At 47.0% G+C, this 19,662-nt stretch overlaps 1 protein-coding gene across 2 annotated transcripts in view; it reads left to right on the top strand.

Moving 5' to 3' along the window:
• Positions 1 to 19,662, top strand: part of LOC140392864 (pregnancy zone protein-like) — a 391,109-nt gene that overhangs the window by 225,816 nt on the left and 145,631 nt on the right. For both annotated transcript variants that reach the window (XM_072478606.1, XM_072478607.1), the window contains exons 24-26: positions 1,034 to 1,210; positions 7,852 to 7,933; positions 17,326 to 17,482. In XM_072478606.1, the coding sequence (XP_072334707.1) occupies positions 1,034 to 1,210; positions 7,852 to 7,933; positions 17,326 to 17,482 (416 nt within the window). The remainder of the gene's footprint in view (positions 1 to 1,033; positions 1,211 to 7,851; positions 7,934 to 17,325; positions 17,483 to 19,662) is intronic.

Genomic DNA, 19,662 nt, shown 5'->3' with positions numbered 1-19,662 from the left:
ATTCCGCTTACTGACCCTCTCTGTCATTCCTGGAAAGATACAAGGACTTTGGTCAAGTATGATTTTCCCCTGTGAAAAGCACGCTGAGTCCTCGATTTGATAGTTCTAATTTCTAGATGTCCTCTCCTTTGGTACAAAGTCCATTCATTTTCTTGCGACCCATGTTCAACTGACTGGCCTATATTCCCTGGACATATTCTGTCTACCTCCTTCTATCTGGGACTGCATCAGCTGTCTGGTTGTCTTTTGACATGCAACCAATGTTCCAACAAAGTATTAAATATGTGTATGTATTAAAAATGCGTCCGCTTTCTCCATCATGATGCTGGACAAATCCATGCTTGCAATCCAGCAAGAGACACAGGCACTTTATCCTTTTTCAGTTTGGTTCCTTTAATTCAATTCAGTCTCTCTCTTAATCGTAAACCCTCCCTCGTATATCGTCATTCAGCTCTGAGACTCCCACTCCTGCCGAGTCTTGTAACTAATTACATTTTCTCTGCAATCCATTGCACTATTTTAGATGTTTCCCCATGTTGTTCTGCATTGTTGATTTGTTAATATTGTCGCTCATTTTAATACCCTGCAGCCCCTCAAAGCCAGCTTTTCCCCAATCAATTATCTTGTTTCATTGTCATATTTATGTCCTTTTCTATCATCAGTTAAATTGTACAATGTTATGATCACTATTGCCGAGAGGTTCCCCTTTTTTGACTTCCCGAGCTGCTCTGGTCTGTTTCCGTTTACTAGATCCACAGTGAATCTTCCCGTGTTGGATATTTTACATCAGATCAGGGAGGAGTTCTGTCCACATTGAGCGGATTCCATTCCCTTACCGTCCTTTACGTCTCAGAGGCAGTTGAAATCCCTCATGGTTATTTATCCATGGATTTATTTTGTGTGTGGGGGTTAGGGGGGGGGGGGGTGGTTAGATTGGTTGTGGGTTTTGGGATTGAGATTTGGAATTATATTGTGCTTTTTGAACTCTGATCAGACTGTCCAAGTCCGTGTTATATTCTCTGTCCCTTTCCAGGGGATATCATGGGGTCTGCGATGGAGAATCTGGATGGTTTACTCAGACTGCCCACGGGATGTGGAGAGCAGAACATGGTGAAATTTGCCCCTAATGTTTACGTGCAGAGATACCTGAATAAAACCCAGCAGCTGACCGGGGAGATTCAAGACAGGGCAGTTGGCTACCTGCGGAGAGGTATATCTCTGTATATCTCATGATGTGTTACTGTGTGTGTGAGGTTCCTCTGGCCCTGACACTGGCAGGCAGCATTGCGGGCGGGGTGGGGCAGGGACATTTATGGAACCAGTAAAACTATTTTCCTGTCCCATCTGCAATGATCCCTACCAGCATCTGGGCCAGAAAATGTTACCCTGTGTGTGTCTGTGTCTGAGAGAGTGTGTGCCTGTGTGTATGAGAGAGCATGTGTGTGTGTGTCTGTGTGCTGTGTGAGAGAGAGCGTGTGTGTATGTGTGAGTGTGTGCATGTGAGAGAGTGCGTGTGCATCTCAGTGTACGTACGAGAGTGCGTGCATTCTGTGTATGTGAGTGTGCGTGTCTGTGTGTGTGAGAAAGAGTGTTTGTGTGAGTGTTTGGTTGTGTGTGTTCCTGCATGTGAGAGTGTGTAAGTGTGTCTGCATGAGAGAGAGAGTGTGTGTGCCTGTGTGAGAGACAGTATGCGTGTCTTTGTGTGTGGGTGTGAGAGAGTATTTGTGTGTTCCTGTTCCTACATGTGAGAGTGTGTAAGTGTGTCTGCGTGTGAGAGAGTGTGCATCTATCTGTGTGTGTGTGTGAGTGAGAGAGAATGCCTGTGTTTATTTGTGTTTTTGAGTGAGTGAGTATTTTTGTGTGTATGTTGTGTGTGAGTGTCTGTGATGAATGTAGGAAGTTCAGATATCTCGTATTATATGTACTTGGGGCAATAAGGGTTAAAAGCCTGGTTTAGTGTGTGTATGACTGCGGCAGTTATCTTTTTTAAAACCCAGATTTATAAGACAAGCACACATTTTGGCTACAAGGGGTAAAGGTTAGGCGAATGGAATTTTGTTTATATGAAGAAGGTTCCCTGGAGAGTAGATAATTAGAGACAATGTGTTAGCCTTAGTAAGATGATGTAGGTAAAGTGGTGAGCTGGGGGCTGAAGCAGTCAGGTGTTGAGTTTTGGAGTTCAGATTTTAATCGGTCAGTGAACAGACTAGCAATTTCTCTCAAAGCAGTTTAGTTAAAGATTTGCATGTGAACAGAAGAGTAGTTTCTGGAAAGGCTGGCAGATTAAACAGTAGTTTGATACAGGCAAGAATCAGCAACCTGGTTCCTGAAGGATCTCTCTCTCCCTCAAAGCGGTTTATCCAATAACTCTTTTTAGAATAAGTATTCCTGGGTTTAAATCTGAGATGGGTTTTGCTTGAGTGGAGATAAACAAGAGCAGTTAGGAGTTAAAAGGGTTTATTTGACTGTTAAGCATTGTTTAACTGGTAATTGTAAGCTATATTTCTGTGGTGTTAGGGTAGCTTTACAAATGTGTTGCAATAAAGTTTGTTATAATTAAACCATATCCCTCTTTGTGCGTGGAATCACTCCTGGAGCAAAGTATCTTTTCCTCACAGTTTTCCAAATTAAATTAAATGTTGGTGTATCTATCCAGTATCCTAGCAACTGTTGGTGTCTACATCCTGGATCATAAAAATAATGAGGGCTCCTTACCAGGATTTAAAAGTATAATCCCTTGTTTGGCTTGGGATTATTAAATTTAAAGACAGTGAGTGTCCGTGGAACTGATGCGTTCTTTAAGGTGTTGATGTTTAAATAGAGAGTGACTGGCACAATGGCTCTCTGTTGCAAAAGGTTTCCTGGGTGGAAGAGGTCACTTGGGTTAGTTTGTAAAAGGTGGATAAAAGAAAGTTTGGATTTGGCAGTCAAGCTGCAGTTGACTTTACCCGAAGGAGTGAGGAAGATGGAGATAATGCCATCAATAGCTCAGCATTTAAATTTGCTAGAATCATTAGAATTAGCTAGAATTCAATTACAAATGAAACAATTATAGATTCAGGGGAAAGAAAATGAGAAAGTGGCTATGGCAGAGGAAAAAGAAAGGGAGCACTTTTCAAAAGGAAATAGAAAGGAGGAAGCTTGAGGTGGAAATGGAAAAATTGGCAAAGTAAGAAAGGGATAAGGAAGAAGAGAGATTAGCAGTGGCAGAAACAAAGGAAAAGGAGAGAGAATTTGAACTTAGGAAACTGGAAATTCAATGCCAACATCAATGTAAATTGTTGGAGTTGAAGGCAGAAGCTGAGGGAATTCTAGGGGAAGGAGAAACATTTCCAAGTCAAAAGCGTAGTTGGGACATGTTTAAATATATTCAAGCACTGCCAAAGTTTGATGAGAAAGATATGGAAACCTTTTTCATTTCTTTTGAGAAAGCGGCTAAACAAATTAATTGGCCAATGACCATCGGTTCAAACCAAGTTGGTAGGTAGAACTAGTGAAGTGTTTGCATCACTATCAGAGAAGAAATATCTAGGGATTATTATCAGGTGAGAAAAGCTAAATAAAGTGCATATGAACCAGTGCCAGAAGCCTAGAGATAGAACTTTAAAACTCAGAGGAAAGAAAGTCAGACATATATAGAACGTGAAAGAATTAAACAGAATAATTTTGAGAGATGGATAAGAACATTAAAAATAGACCAAACACATGGGCCGGGATTCTTCGAGCCCGCGGCAGGTTGGAGAATCGCGGGGGCGCGGGTAATTCCCGCCATGCCGCCGGGCCGCCGATTCTCTGGCGACTGGAGAATCGGCGCCAATTGCGCCCGCGCGGTCACCATGGCGCCGGTCGGGAGCAGCTGAAATTGGCTCCCGCGGCGATTCTCCGCAGGCGACGGGCCGAACTCCCGCCAAGTCCCGCCAGCGTGGTTCTAATCTGGTACCACCTGGCAGGAGCTCGGACCCGCGGCTGCTGTGGATGTCCTGGTGGGGAAGCGGGGGATCTGACTCTGGGGGCGGGGGCCTCCACTGGGTCCAAGCCCACGATCAGGGGCATCCTATCGGCGGGCGGGCGGGATCTGGAGGGGGCCTAACTCCTTCCAAGCGGCCCGCTGTAAAGTTCCCGACATGTTGCTCCGCGCCGGCGCAGAGACGTCAACCACGCGCATGTGCCAGCGCATAGACAGCCGTCGGGCGCATGAATGGACCACCGCCGGCCGTGCAGGGTCACCGGAGTAACGCGCGGCTGTCCGGCACCGTGCTAGCCCCCTGAACAGCGGTGAATTGCTGGGCCAAGAGGCCCATTGACGTTGGTGTACACCACTCCGGTGTTTACGCCGGCATCAACATTTGGCCAGGATTTCGGAGAATCCCGACCATGATGTTCTGAGGAAAACTATTATTAAGTTTCACTTCCCGCAGTGGTGAGAACTCATGTGGAAGAACAAAGGGTTAAAACTGCTAGACTGGCAGCAGGAATGGCAGAGGATTCTGAATTGGTTCACAAAGTAAAGCCTGGTTTTCAATATCAATTTCAATCTGTGAAAAATAGAAATGGGGGAAATAAGAAATCCACAGGTGGGCGAGACAAAGGAGATCTAATTTGAGATATTGAGGCGAGTTTGTCTCAGATTAAAAAGGAAACCTATGATAGTGGAAAAGCGAAAAGAAAACTGAAATGTTTTCATCATAATAAAGTTGGACTATATCACGATGGACTGCATAAGGATCTAGTTGAATTTTTCCGGACATGTCACACATGTCAGGAAATAGGGAAACCACAAGCAGTCATCAAACCAACACCTTTAATGCATATTCCAGATTTGAGGAACTTTTTACTCGGCTCCTAATTTATTGAGTGGGACCCCTGCCTAAAACGAAAAGTGTGAATCAGTATTTGTTTATCACAGTGGTTGTGTCTACTAGATCCCGGAGGCCATTCCATTAAGAAATATTACAATTACGAGGGTTGCAGAGGATTTAACTGAATTCCTTTACCAGATACAGACGATCAAAGTAAATACAATCAGATCAGGGATCCAATTTTATGTTGAAGTTATTCAAGGGAGTTTGGATAGCTTACTTAGGTGTAAAGCACTTTAAGTCAATTGTGTATCATTCAGAATCACAGGGAGCGTTGGAACGGTGGCTTCAAACTTTAAATCATGTTGAGGGCCTATAGTCAAGATTATCCAGATGATTGAGATAAAGGAATTCCATTTGTAAAATTGGCAGTTAAGGATGCACCTAATGAATCAACAAAATTCAGTCCATTTGAATTGATTTTTGGTCATGAGGTAAGAGGGCCACTTAAATTGATCAAAGAGAAATTGGTGAGTCAGCGGTCAGAGACTACCTTGTTGGACCATGCGTCAAATGTTAGGGGAAGATTAACTAGGGATGGTGAATTGGCTGGAAAACATTTACAATTGTCACAGCATGTGATGAAAAAAGAGCCAGATAAGAAATCAAAAATTTGTAGTTTTACTGGAGGGGGAAAATATCAGTATAATGACTAATGGCAGGTGTACCGTTAAAAGCAAGAATTAGTGGACCTTATCAAATTGAAAGGAAATTGAGTTGGTGAATTATTTGATGAGAGCGCCAGATAGAAAGAAAACTCAGTGTGTCATATTAATATGCTCTAAAGTTATTTTGACCAAGAAGGATAGAAGAATAAGGTATTAATCATTGTAACACAGGGAGAAGAGATAAATCCAGATTATTCTAAATTTGATATTCCTCAAATTAGATTGAACAATGAGGAAGTGATAATCCAAAGGGATATATTACTGAGTTACCTTCTGGAGGAAACTCAAAGTGACCGAAAAGTGTTATTACAATCACATAGAGCTATATGTGGGAGCAAATTAGGAAGTACAAAAGTAATTATACAATGCTACTCCAATCAAACAACATCCATACAGCTCAATCCACTAAAGTTGGCACAGGTACAAAAGGAAATTGAAAGCATGCTTAACAATGTTATCAGTGAAGTGAATTGCAGCTATTGGAGCTCACCTATTGTGTGTTTTACACGGTGTGTGTGTTACACTATGTGTGAGTGTGTTACACTGTGTGTTAGTTACACTGTGTGTTACACTGTGTTGCTCAGTGTGTGACACAGGTCTGTGTCTTACACTGCCTATGTGTGTCACATTTTGTGTATGTGTGTGTTATACTGTGTGTCTCCCAGGTGTGTGTTACACTGTATGTTATACTGTGCGTCACCCAGGTGTGTGGTACACTGTGTGTATTACACTGTGTGTCGCCCAGGTGTGTGTTACACTGTGTTACCTAGGTGTGTGTTACACTGTGTGTCACCCAGGTGTGCATTGCACTGTTTGTTACACTGTGTGTCGCCCATATGTGTATTACAGTGTGTGCCACCCAGGTGTGTGTTACACTATGTTACACTGTGTGTCACCCAGGTGTGCGTTACACTGTATGTTACACTGTGTGTCACACTGTATGTTGCACTGTGTATCACGCAGGTATGTGTGTTACACTGTGTGTGTGTTACACAGTAAGAAGTCTTACAACACCAGGTGAAAGTCCAACAGGTTTGTTTCGAATCAATAGCTTTTGGAGCACAGCTCCTTCCTCAGGTGAAACACTGTGTCACTGAATTGCATTCTATATGAGTGTGTGTTACACACATGTGTCTGTTACACTATTGTGAGTGTGTTACACTGCCTGTGTGTGTTACACTGTGAGTATATTGCATTGTATGTATGTGTGTGTTATACTGTGAGTGTATTACATTGTCTGTGTGTGTGTTACACTGTGTGTTACACAGGTGTGTGTGTTACACAGGTGTGTGTGTTACATAGTGTGTCACACAGGTGTGTTTGTTTCACTAGTGAGTGTTTAACTGCCTATGTACGTGTTACACTGTGAGTGGATTGCATTGTATGTGTGTGTGTTACACAGGTGTGTGTGTTACATAGTGTGTCACACAGGTGTGTGTGTTACACGTGTGTGTTATACTGTGTATTGCATTGTATGTGAATGTGTTACACTATTACACAGATGTGTGTGTTGCACTGTGTCACACAAGTGTGTTTGTTTCACTAGTGTGAGTGTTTAACTGCCTCTGTACGTGTTACACTGTGAGTGGATTGTATGTGTGTGTGTTACACTGTGTGAGTATATTGCATTGTATGCGAGTGTGTGTTACACTGTCACACAGGTGTGTGTTACACTGTGTGTCATAAAGGGGTGTGTGTTACATTGCCTGTGTTTGTGTTACTCTGTGAGTGTATTGCATTGTATGTGAGTCTGTATTACACTATGTTACACTGTTTTTTGTGTTACTCTATGTATCTGTGTTACTGTGTGTGTATGTTACACTGCGTGTCATCCAGGTGTGTGTTACACTGTGTGTTGCATTGTGTGTGTTACACTGTGTACACGTGTTACACTGTGTGTGTGTGTGTGTGTGTTCACTGTGTGTCACCCAGGTATGTGCCACCCAGACGTTTGTTACATTGTGTGTGTTACACTGTATCACCCAGATGTGTTTTACAGTGTGTGTGTTACACTTTGTGTTGCAGTGTTTGTGTGTTACACTGTGTGCCACACAGGTCTGTATGTGTTACCCCCTGTGTGTGCATTACACTGTGTGCTACACTGTGCATTTGTGTGTGTTACACTGTGTTTGTATTACACTTTGTGTTACAGAGTGTGTGTTACACTGTGAGTCTGTTACACTGTGTGACATTCTGTGTGAGTGTGTATTACACTGGGTGTGACACTGTGTGTTACTGTGTGAGTGACACTGTGAATGTCCCTCTGTGTCCTATGCCATGTTTAATCACCATTTACCCTCTCTCTCTCTCTCCCCCCCACACAGGATACCAGAACCAGCTGAAGTACAAACATAATGATGGATCCTTCAGTGCATTTGGAGGCAATGAGCCTGAGGGAAATACCTGGTACAGAGCAAGGGGATTAATCACTTCATTCCCATCTACACCCCACATACACCCGCCAGAAATCACTGGGAAACAGTGATCATAATAAACACAGAAAGTGCTGAAAGTAACATACACACTCAGATTCATTGAGAAGTAGTGGGCGGGATTCTCTGATCCTGAGGCTAAGTGTTGATGCCGTCGGAAACGCCGTCGCGTTTCCCGATGACGTCCACACGACCACAGGAGCAGCAATTCTGGCCCCTACAGGGGGTCAGCAGGGTGCTGGAGCGGTTCACGCCGCTCCAGCTGCTGATCCGGCCGTGAAATAGGTGGCGGGGGATGCGCGCATGCGCAGTGGATCCGGCGCGAACCCGCGCATGCACAGTCCCACCGGCGCGATTTACGTGCATGCGCGGTGTCTCCCTTGTCCGCACCGGCCCCAACCCAACATGGCGCAGGGGTACAGGCGCCGGCGCGGAAGAAAGGGAGCCGGTAGACAGCAAGGCCGGCCCGCCGATCGGAGGCACCCCCCGGGGTCAGAGCACCCCCTCCCCTCCCCCAGACGCCCCCGGACCTTTTAACGCCGAGATCCCGCCAGCTCAGAACAGGTTAGAACGTCACCGGCGGGACTCGTTTTTTTTTTTACGGCCACTCAGCCCATCTGGGCTGAAGAATCGCGGGGGGGGGCTGCGTAGAGTGGGCCCCGACCGGCGCCGCGCCGACCACGCTGGCCCCAGTGCGCCGATTCTCCGCTCTGCAGAGAATCGCGTTGGGGCGCCAAGGCGCGATTCGCGCAGCCCACCGGCGATTCTCCAACTGGCGAGGGGTTGGAAAATCCCGCCCGGTGATCCTAATACTCCCAGAGAGGGCTGAAAGTTTCGCACTCACTCTTATTCACTCAGAAATAGTGATCACAAGTGACGCATGAGCAGTGGGAGAGAGCACATCTACATCTGAACTGAGTCACAGCAAGAGTGAATGTGGGTATTGGGAATTTGGACAGAGTGGGAATTCGGTGCAGAGCGGAAAGAAGCACCTTTTGCTTTTTCTGTTTGCTTTGTAACTTTTTAAATCTTTAAAGATTAGTCTTGCCCTGCTGCAACAGTAGAGGCTACAAGGGAGAGAGCTGATTGGTAAGTAATGGGTAAGGTTAGATAAGTATTTCCTTCTGTCATGACTTATATTTGAAAGGTTGTTTATGGTTTACAATTTGAAAGGGCTATATTTGGTTGTAACAGAGAACAGGAAAGAAGGGCCCCAGAGAATTGGATATAATCTGATATCAAGCATCTTCCAAAGATTTAATTTAAAGGGGTAAGTCTGACAGAAGAGCTAAAAGCCCTGGGTTGAGGGAATGCGGCAACATTTCCAGTGCCTGAGGCGAGCATATGCGTGTGATGTGTCTCCATCTGCAGTTCCTGGGAGCCCAGGTTTCAGAGCTTGACCGGTGGCTGGGGACACTGTGGAGCATCTGTGAGGCGGAGAATGTCGTGGATAGCACATGGCTGAGACTCCACATGTAGGAAAAGAATGGGTGAACCCAGGCAGAGCAGGAGGGGTAGGCATGCAGTGCAGGAATCATCTGTGGCTATTTCCCTGCAAAACAAATTTACCGCTTTGGAATGACCTCTCAGGTAAAGCAGCAACAGCCAGATTTGTTGCACCACGGTCGGTTCTGCTGCAGTAAGGAGGAGCAAAAAGTGCGGAAATGCAATAGTTACAGGGGATTCGATTATAAGGGGAATAGATAGGCGTTTCTGTGGCAGCAAATGAGACTCCAGGGTGGTATGTTGCCTCCCTGGTGCCAGGGTCAAGATGTCTCAAACGGCTACAGGACATTCTGGAGGGGGAGGGTGAACAGCCAGTTGCTGTGGTACACTTTGGTACAAACGCCATAGGTAAAACAAGGGATGAGGTCCCAAAAGCCGAATATAGGGAGTTAGGAAGAAAGTTGAGAAGTCAGACCTCAAAAGTTGTGATCTCAGGATTACAACCAGTGCCACGTGCTAGTCAGAGTGTAAATAGCAGGGTATATCGGATGCAATACGTGGCTGAGGAGATGGTGTGAGAGGCAGGGTTTCAGATTCCTGGGGCATTGAGACCAGTTCTGGGGGAGGTGGGATCAGTACAAACTGGATGTTTAATACAGGGCAGGACCGGGATTGATGTCCTAGGGTGAATATTTGCCAGAGTGTTTGGAAAATTGTGTGAGGATTTCAATTAAAATGGAAGGGGGATGGGACCTTATGCAAGAAGTCAGAGGAGGGGAATCAAGGACAAAAACAAAAGACAGAAAGGAGAACAAGAAAAGTGATAGGCAGAGAAACCAAAGGCCATATTCAGACAGGGACACAGGAAACAACAGTGGGAATAGGACAAGAAATGTTAAAAAGACACGGCTTTGTGCCTAAACGCGCAGAGCACTCTTAATAAAGTGGATGAATTAATCGCGCAAATAGAGATCAACGGGCATGATATAATCATTATTATGGAGACATGGATGCAGTGACCAGGGATGGGAATTGAACATTCAGGAGTATTCAGTATTTATAAAGGACAGACAAAAAGGAAAAGGCGGTGGGATTGAATTAAACAGGAAATTAGAGACACATGAGATAAAGGAATATCCGTAATTATGGGTGACTTTAATCTGTGTATACATTGGGCAAATTAAATTAGTCACAATACCCTACAGGAGAAATTCCTGGAGTGTATACGGGATGGTTTTCTGGATCAATACGTTGAGGAACCAACTAGAGAACAAGCCATCCGAGACTGGACATTGTGTAATGAAAAGAAATCGTTCGCAATCTAGTTGCGTGAGACCCCTTGAGGATGAGTAACCATAACATGATAGAATTTAAGATGGTGAATAACGTAGTTGATTCTGAGACTGGAGTCCTGAATCTAAATAAAGGAAACTATGATGATATGAGGCGTGAGTTGGATTTGATCGGTCGGGAAATGTTAATCAAAGGGATGACAGTGGATAGGCAATGGGAAACATTCAAGGAGCGCTTCGGGGAATGGCAAACAATTGTTCATTCCTGTCTGGCGGAAAAGTATAACGGGAAAGGTGGCCAATCCATGGCTTACAAGGGAAATTAGAGATAATATTAGATCCAAGGAAGAGGCATAAAAATTGGCCAAGAAAAATAACAGGTCAGGATTGGGAGAAGTTTAGAATTACGCAAAGGAAAAGCAAGGGATTGATTAAGAAGGGGAAAATAGAGTAGGATTGGGAGAAGTTTAGAATTCAGCAAAGAAGGAGCAAGGGATTGATTAAGAAGGGGAAAATAGAGTAGGATTGGGAGAAGTTTGGAATTCAGCAAAGAAGGAGCAAGGGATTGATTAAGAAGGGGAAAATAGAGTACGAGAGCACGCTTGCAGGGAACATAAAAACTGACTGTAAAGGTTGATATAGATTTGTGAATAGAAAAAGATTGGTGAAGACAAATGTAGGTCCATTACTGTCAGAAACAGGGGTATTAGTAATAGGGAACAAAGAAATGGCAGAACAACTAAGCACATACTTTGGATCTGTCTTCACAAAGGAGGCACAAGTAACATACCAGAAATGTTGAGGAACACAGGGTTTAGTGAGAGTGAGGAACTGAGGGAGAACAATATTAGTAAAATAAATGGTATTGGGGAAATTGATGGGATTGAAGGCTGATAAATCCCCAGGGCCTGTTATTCCAAGAGTGGCCCGAGAAATAGCGGATAGATTGGTGGTCACCTTCCAGGATTCTACAGACTCCAGAACAGTTCCAACAAATTGGAGGGTAGCTAATGTAACCCCACTTTTTAAAAAGGAACGCAGAGAGAAAACACAGAATTATAGACCAGTAAGCCCGACGTCAGAGGTGGAGAAAATTCTAGAATTTTATAGTAGAGCACTTGGAAAACAGTGGCGGGATCGGACAGAGTCATCATGGATTTAGGAAAGAGAAATCATGTTTGATAAATCTTCTGGAATTCTTCGAGGATGTAACTTGGAGAGTTGATGAAGGGGATGTGCTTTATTTGGACTTTCAGAAAGCTTTCAACAAAGTCCCACATAAGAGATTAGCGTGTAAAATTAAAGCACATAGGATTGTGGGCAGTGTATTGCAATGGATAGAAAACTGGTTGGCAGACAGGGCAGCACGGTAGCATTGTGGATAGCACAATTGCTTCACAGCTCCAGGGTCCCAGGTTCGATTCCGGCTTGGGTCACTGTCTGTGCAGAGTCTGCACATCCTCCCTGTGTGTGCGTGGGTTTCCTCCGGGTGCTCCGGTTTCCTCCCACAGTCCAAAGATGTGCAGGTTAGGTGGATTGGCCATGATAAATTGCCCTTAGTGTTCAAAATTGCCCTTAGTGTTGGGTGGGGTTACTGGGTTATGGGGATTGGGTGGAGGTGTTGACCTTGGGTGGGGTGCTCTTTCCAAGAGCCGGTGCAGACTCGATGGGCCGAATGGCCTCCTTCTGCACTGTAAATTCTATGACAAAGAGTTGGAATTACGGTTCTTTTCCAATTGGCGAACAGTTATTGCGGTATAGGAGAAATCGGTGCTAGGACCCCAGCTATTCACAACATATATTAATTATTGAAATTATGGAATAAAATGTCATACCTACAAATTTGCAGATGACCCAAAGTTGGGTGGGAGGGTGAGCTGTGAGGAGAATGAAGAGATGCTGAGTGTGGGCACGTGAATGGCAGATGCTGTATAATTTGGATAAATGTGAGGTTATACATTTTGGTCTCAAAACCGGGAAGGCAGATTATTATCTGAATGGCCATAAATTAGGAGAGGGGAGTGCCAGCGGGACCAGGGTGTCCTCGTTCCCCAATCGGTGAGGGTAAGCATGTATGTGCAGCAGGTGGTAAACAAGGCTAATGGTATGTTGGCCTTCATTGCGAGAGGTTTCGAGTATAGAAGTGGGGATGTCTTGCTGCAATTATACAAGGCCTTGGTGAGGCCACACCTGAAATATTGTGTGCAGATTTGATTTCCTTTTCTGAGGACAGATGTTCTTGCTCTGGAGGGAGTTTAGTGAAGGTTTACCAGACTGATTCCTGGGATGGCAGGACTGATGGATGAGGAGAGATTGAATCTGTTAGGATTGTATTCGCTGGAGTTCGGAAGAATGAGTGAGTATCTCATGGAAACCTATAAAATCCTAACAGGGTAGATGCAGGAAGGACATTCCTGATGGTGGGTGTGTCCAGAACCAGGGGTCACAGTCTGAGGAAACAGGGTAGGCCGTTTGGGCCTGAGAAGAGGAGATGTTTCTTCAGCCAGAGGGTAGTCAGCCTGTGGAGGTCACTATCACGAAGCAAATGAGACCAAAGCATTGTGGGCGGGATTTTCCAGCGGCCAATGCCGGTATCTCAAACTGTCATTGGGCGGAGAATAAGGCATCAGCCGATAATTGAGGTGGGCACCCAGAAGAATGCCGTGCTCCGGCGCCTCGATAGTAACATGAATGTGATCCATGCCCTGCGCGTGCGTTGGCATGCAAATTGGTGACCCCTGCATGCTTGCTAGCCATTCCATCACATGGGCCTACAGACCTTCTGGGGGGGGGGGGGGGGGGTGCTGGGGTCCAGGGCAGTGGTGCAGTTGTGGGGGGAGGCAGTGAATGGTGATGCGTCACACATCGAGTAGGCCCACCCCCCACCCAATCGGCATACACCTTCCCCCCCCAGTCCATCCCCACACCCTTATTATGGGCCAGGGTTTAACACCTCCAAAGTATATTATGGAGTCTACCTGACATACAACTTTTATGTTGAATTTGGCTAAGATGAGCACAAGAGCCTTCCCTTCAGGTGTTATTCAACAGACTTCTTAGGTGCTTTTAATCAAAAAAACAAGCTTTATTCTAAGAGCTTAGTTAACATTTGTATAAACAGACACAGCAAGAATTTTTATCAACTACAAACATAAAGACCCTACACAGCTACAGTAATCTATGTATAACCCTTAATGAATTCCCCCTTTACTGTTCCAATTCAATAACAAAGGTGTGGCCCAGCACAGGCCACTCTCACTGGTATAATTATGACTTATTATTGATACCCTGTTCCCATTTTCAAACAGCAGGTTTGAATTCCTTCCAGAAAGCAATTATCTTTTTTAAGTTATCATGTATCTGGAACAGCTTTTAAAATGAAGATAGAGAGACACTTCTTTCCACCTGTGCAGTTCAACCAGTCCAAAACCCAAGAGCCACAGCCCAGCTCCATCCACACAATGACATCACTGAAGCCATGTAATAAGACAAAAACATTTCTTAAAGGGATACTCCCATGACACCCTCCAGACAGAAGGTAGTTTGGAATGTCATTGAACGGGTTATTGGTGACAGTGCTATGTGCAATAACTATGCCCTAGCACATAGCTATCCTATGTGCTTCACCCATGCCAACTTAACTGGTGATGTGGAGATGCCGGCGTTAGACTGCGGTGAGCACAGTAAGAAGTCTTACAACACCAGGTTAAAGTCCAACATGTTTGTTTCAAACACGAGCTTTCGTGCACTGCTCCTTCCTCAGGTGAATGAAGAGGTATGTTCCAGAAACATATACACAGACAAATTCAAAGATGCCAGACGATGCTTAGAATGCGAGCATTAGCTGGTGATTAAATCTTTATAGATCCAGAGATGGGGTAATCCCAGGTTAAAGAGGTGTGGTAGGATTTCCCAAGCCCAGGCCAGATGGTGGGGGATGAATGTAATGCGACATGAATCCCAGGTCCCGGTTGAGGCCGCACTCATGTGTGCGGAACTTGGCTATAAGTTTCTGCTCGGCGATCCTGCGTTGTCGCGCGTCCTGAAGGCCGCCTTGGACAACGCATACAGGAGGTCAGAGGCTGAATGCCCTTGACTGCTGAAGTGTTCCCCGACTGGAAGGGAACATTCCTGCCTGGTGATTGTCCGTTCATTCATTGTCACAGCGTCTGCATGGTCTCGCCAATGTACCACGCTTCGGGACATCCTTTCCTGCAGCGTATGAGGTAGACAACGTTGGCCGAGTCACATGAGTATGTACCGCGTACCAAACTTAACTGGTGTCTAACATTATATTCTTACAGTCCCAACGCTTCACCTAGTTGGGTCCCCAGATGGTACATCTGGAGTGTGATTCCTGCCCTGGGTCGCCTTTGGTAGCCATCCTCTGGAGCGGCAATCTTCTGGGTGTCACAGGTGGCGTGCTGCCCACTGCCCATTGAATGTGCCAGGGACAAATGCGGGGGTGGGGGAGGGTTTCAGATACGCTGTGGTGTTCCAGTACCTCCCCTGCGGGAGTATCGGCAGGCGTGGGGTCCGGGGGTTGCAATGGGGGAATCGTGGGATCCCAAACAGTCGCGGCTCATCACCCGGTTGGTCGCAGTGTTGCGGCTGGGGGCGGGGGACACCGGCCAGTCCTGCTTCTTCGGGAGGTGACTCTGCAAGACAAAAGACATGACTTATGGTTAGACTGTGGGTGGGCGTGCATCGGGACAGGTCACAGTGCATTGGCAGCTCACTTGGTTGTGCCATGCCGATGTCCTCCTCGGCGACTGGCTGCTTTCCCACCCCGCAGACAAGGTCCAATACCCTCTGCTCCACAACAGTAAATGATGTAGTGCTCCCTCCGGGCTTTTCCTGCTCCCTGCAGTTGTGGGACACCTCCTGGGGGACAGATAATGCACAGTGTGAGATACTTGGATGCAGGCAATGCAGGTGGGTCTGCAGTTGGTGGCCTGTGTGAGCAGGGCATCTGGCCATGGCGGGCGATATGGGTATGGGCATGGGTGGTAGGGTGGTGTGCATGGGGGCTGCCAGTGGTTGAGGTGCTGTTGCCCTCGGCGAGGGGAGAGGGGGACATGCGCCACATAGGATGGGGGCATGTGGGACAAGGGTAGTGTCAGCGTCACGGAGCTGGAGGCTCAGCACGTCTGGTCAGGAGGTTGCCCATTGTGGGCCAGCACCGCCTGCCGGTTCACCTACTGGGGGCCGCATGAAGGTAGGGAGAGTGAGGGGTGTGTGGGGGCCTGTAGGGCAGGGTGGTGCTAGGGGCACGGTGGTGGTGGTGGGTCACCCTGAGAAGATCCTGTAGCTTCCTCTGGCACTGCTGCCAGGCCCTGGTGGTGGGCCCCACGGCGCTCACAGCCTCTGCCACCTGCGCCCAGGCCTGGTTAACACCAGCCAGTGGCAGCCTCCACCCCACCTCGGGGAACAGGGTGTTCCGCCTCTCCTCCACGGCATGCTGCAATGTCTCTCGCTCTGCATCTGCGGATCTTGGGGCCGTTTTCTGAGGTGGCATCTTCTTGGCCCGAATGAGAGTGTGTGGGGAGTGGAGTGCTTCTATGCAGCTCAGGCTTGTCAGGCTCTCCAGTGCCGATCCTGACCACAACGAATGCGACGCCAGCATCCGTTGTAATTGCACTAGTTCCACATTGTGCATAGGCTAGCCCATTAGCGTGTTGTGAATTTCTCCGGCAATCGCACCCCCATCGTCATCGTAGATTCAGGCCCAGCGTCAGCACTTATCCTCTCAAATGGAGAATCCAGCCCTGTCTGAGGATGCAACTAAATGTAGCACTTGGTGCAAAGGGACTCAAAGGATATGGGGGGAAGGCAGGATCAGGCTATTGAGTTGGATGATCAACCATGATCATAATGAATGGCATAGCAGGCTTGAAGGGCCGAATGGCCTCCTCCTATATTCTATGTTTCTATAATAAACACAAAGGACTGAAAGTATCACACACACAAAACACAGAGAAACAGTGATTTTAATACACAGAGGGATGGAAACATAAACACCCGATGGGGCAAATGGCCTCCTTCTGTGCTGTTGGGATTCTATGATTATAACACTTATTTACAAGCGTCTATTTACTCAGAAATAGTGATCATAATACATAGAGAGAGCTGAATGTATCCCATGCAAACACCTAGGTTCACGAGGAAATAGTGATCATACAAGCAGAGGGCTGAAAGTATCACAGACAAACAAACAGATTCAGTCGGAAATAGTGATCATAACACAGAGGGCAGGAAGTATAACAGACAGGCACACAGATACTCAGATTCACTAGGAAATAGTGATCTCAATACACATTGAAAGGGCTGAAAGTATCGCACACTAAACTCACGGAATCACTCAGTAACAGTGGTCATAATACACACAGATAGGGCTGAATGTACCACATACAAATGCTTGCGTATTGACTGGGAAATCTGATAATACTCAGTGGGGCACTGAGGGACAGAGTAAAAGACTGAGACAAGAGAGAGACGGAGCGACTCAGGATGGGAGTGAAAACGGTGTAGAGGAAAAGAAACAGAATGTGAAAGAAAAGAAGTGCTAACCTTGTTCTCCTCACCCTCTATTTTTCTCCCACTTTCCACCTCTCCTGCTCTTTCTCAGGCTGACAGCCTTTGTGTTGAAATCATTCCTACAAGCCCGACCATACATATTCATCGATGAACAAATCTATCACAAAGCCACCACCTTCTTCCTGGATCATCGAATGGAGTCCGGCTGCTTTGCCAGCCTGGGCAGTCTGTTCAACAACGCCATGAAGGTACATGGGGCAAAGGGCAGGGCAGAGGGTCAGTACTGAGGGAGTGCTGCACTGTCAGAGGGTCAGTACTGAGGGTGCACTGCACTGTCAGAGGGTCAGTACTGAGGGTGCACTGCACTGTCAGGTTCAGTACTGAGGGAGTGCTGCATTGTCAGAGGGTCAGAACTGAGGGAGTGCTACATTGTCAGAGGGTCAGCACAGAGGGAGTGCCGCACTATCGCGGATGATCAGTACTGATGGAGTGCCGCACTATCAGAGGGTCACTACTGAGGGAGTGCTGCACGGTCAGAGGATCACTACAGGTGGAATGCCACACTACTTTTTTTTTTCATGTTTTTATTGAGTTTTCGTATTTTATATCCAACGATTCATAAATTGCAAAACAGCAGCAAATAAAAACCAACATGTATTTTTACAAGCAAGTATCTTCTCTACCACTGCGGCCGTGAGCCCCCTGTAGCCAACGAATATTTTATATTCTCCAATACGGCCAAAATACAGCCAGGAACGGCATAGTGGCACAGTGGTTAACACTGTTACCTCACAGCGCCAGAGACCTGGGTTTAATTCCGGCCTTGGGTGACTGTGGAGTTTGCATGTTCTCCTCACTTCTGTGTGGATTTCCTCTGGGTGCTCCACTTTCCTCCCACAATCCAAAGGTGTGCATGGATTGGCCATGCTAAATTCCCTCTTGTGTCCAAAGATGTGCAGGTTAGGTGCAGTTACGGGGACAGGGTAGGTGAGTGGGAAGGGTGCTCTTTCAGAGAATCGGTGCAGACTCGATGGGGCAAATGGCCTCCTTCTGTGCTGTTGGGATTCCATGATTATAACACTTATTTACAAGTGTCTATTTACAGCTTGGTTTGGGTCTTGGGTTGCCCTCGGACCAGTCTCCTGCAGCTTTGTCCTGTCTGTTTATCCCTCGCTTTCTTCTTGCATATCTCCCCCCCCCCCCCCCCTGCCTCCCCTCCCCATCCCTTTTCTTTGTCCCATGGCTCGCCGTGTCTCTTTCCCTCCTGCTCCCTCCCCCCTTTACTGGTTGCTGGCTACTAGCAGGTTTTGAAACAAGTTGGTGAATGCCTTCCACATCCTGTGGAAGCTCACTGCTGACCCCAGATGGCAATTTTTATTTTCTCCAGCCTGACAAATTCCACCAGGTCGGACAGCCAATCTGCAGCCTTGGGGGTGCTGCTGATCACCAGCCGAGCAGGATTCTCCGGCAGGCAATCAGGGAGGCAAAGGCTGGGGCGTCGGCCCCCTTCCCCATGAAGGGCTGATCTGATACCCCGAAAACAGCCAATTTTGGGCATGGCTCCACCCTCACTCCCACAACCCTGGACATGGCCTCGAAGAAGGTTGACCAGAAGTCATCAAGTCTGGAGAACACCCAGAACATTAGGGTGTTGTTGGCTGGACCACCCGAGCACCGTTCGCATTCCTGCCGGGAATAACCCACTCACTTGTGTTCTGGTTCAGTGTGTGCACCACCTTTAACTGTGTTAGGCACAGCCCTACGCATGTAGAGGTTAAGCTCACCCTGTGCAATGCTTTGATCCAGAGTCCTCCCCCGATCTCTATGCCTAGCTCTTCCTCGTCTTGTCCAAGGGGGAGCAGGCCTCCTCCAACAGTCGCCCGTATATGGTAAATGTCCGCACAGTTTCCCTTCCCTAGGTCGCCCACTGTACTAATGAGTGCCTTTGTATCTTTCGGAACGCCAATGTTTCCTTGCGCAGGAACTTTCTGACCTGAATGTATCTCAGGCCTTTTCCTCTTGATAACTGGAACTTCCCCGTGCATTCCCCCAGGGTTGCTACTCTAACATCCGTGTACATGTCCCAAACCATCCGCTCGTCCAGTCACCATCAAGTATTGCAGGAGTGAACCTGTGGTTGGTGCAGATGGGGGCCATGGTGGTCATTTTGGTTAGGCTGACGTCTTGCCTCATTTGGTACCATGTCAGGAGCGTGGTAACTACCACAGGGCTCCTTGGGTACTTGGCCGGGCGGGGGGCCGGGGAGTGGGGGGCGCTGAGGGAGTGCTGCACAGTCGGAGGGTCAGTACTGAGGGAGTGCAGCACTGTTGGGGGGTCAGTACTGAGAGAGTGATACAACGTCGGAGACTCAATACTGCGGGAGTGCAGCAATGTCAGAGAATCAGTGTTGAGGGAATGCTGCACTCTT

This window comes from Scyliorhinus torazame, chromosome 16 (assembly GCF_047496885.1).
Source record: "Scyliorhinus torazame isolate Kashiwa2021f chromosome 16, sScyTor2.1, whole genome shotgun sequence".
Lineage (NCBI taxonomy): Eukaryota > Metazoa > Chordata > Chondrichthyes > Carcharhiniformes > Scyliorhinidae > Scyliorhinus > Scyliorhinus torazame.
The sequence above is the reverse complement of the archived record's forward strand: the minus strand, read 5'-3'. Positions and strand labels throughout refer to the sequence as shown.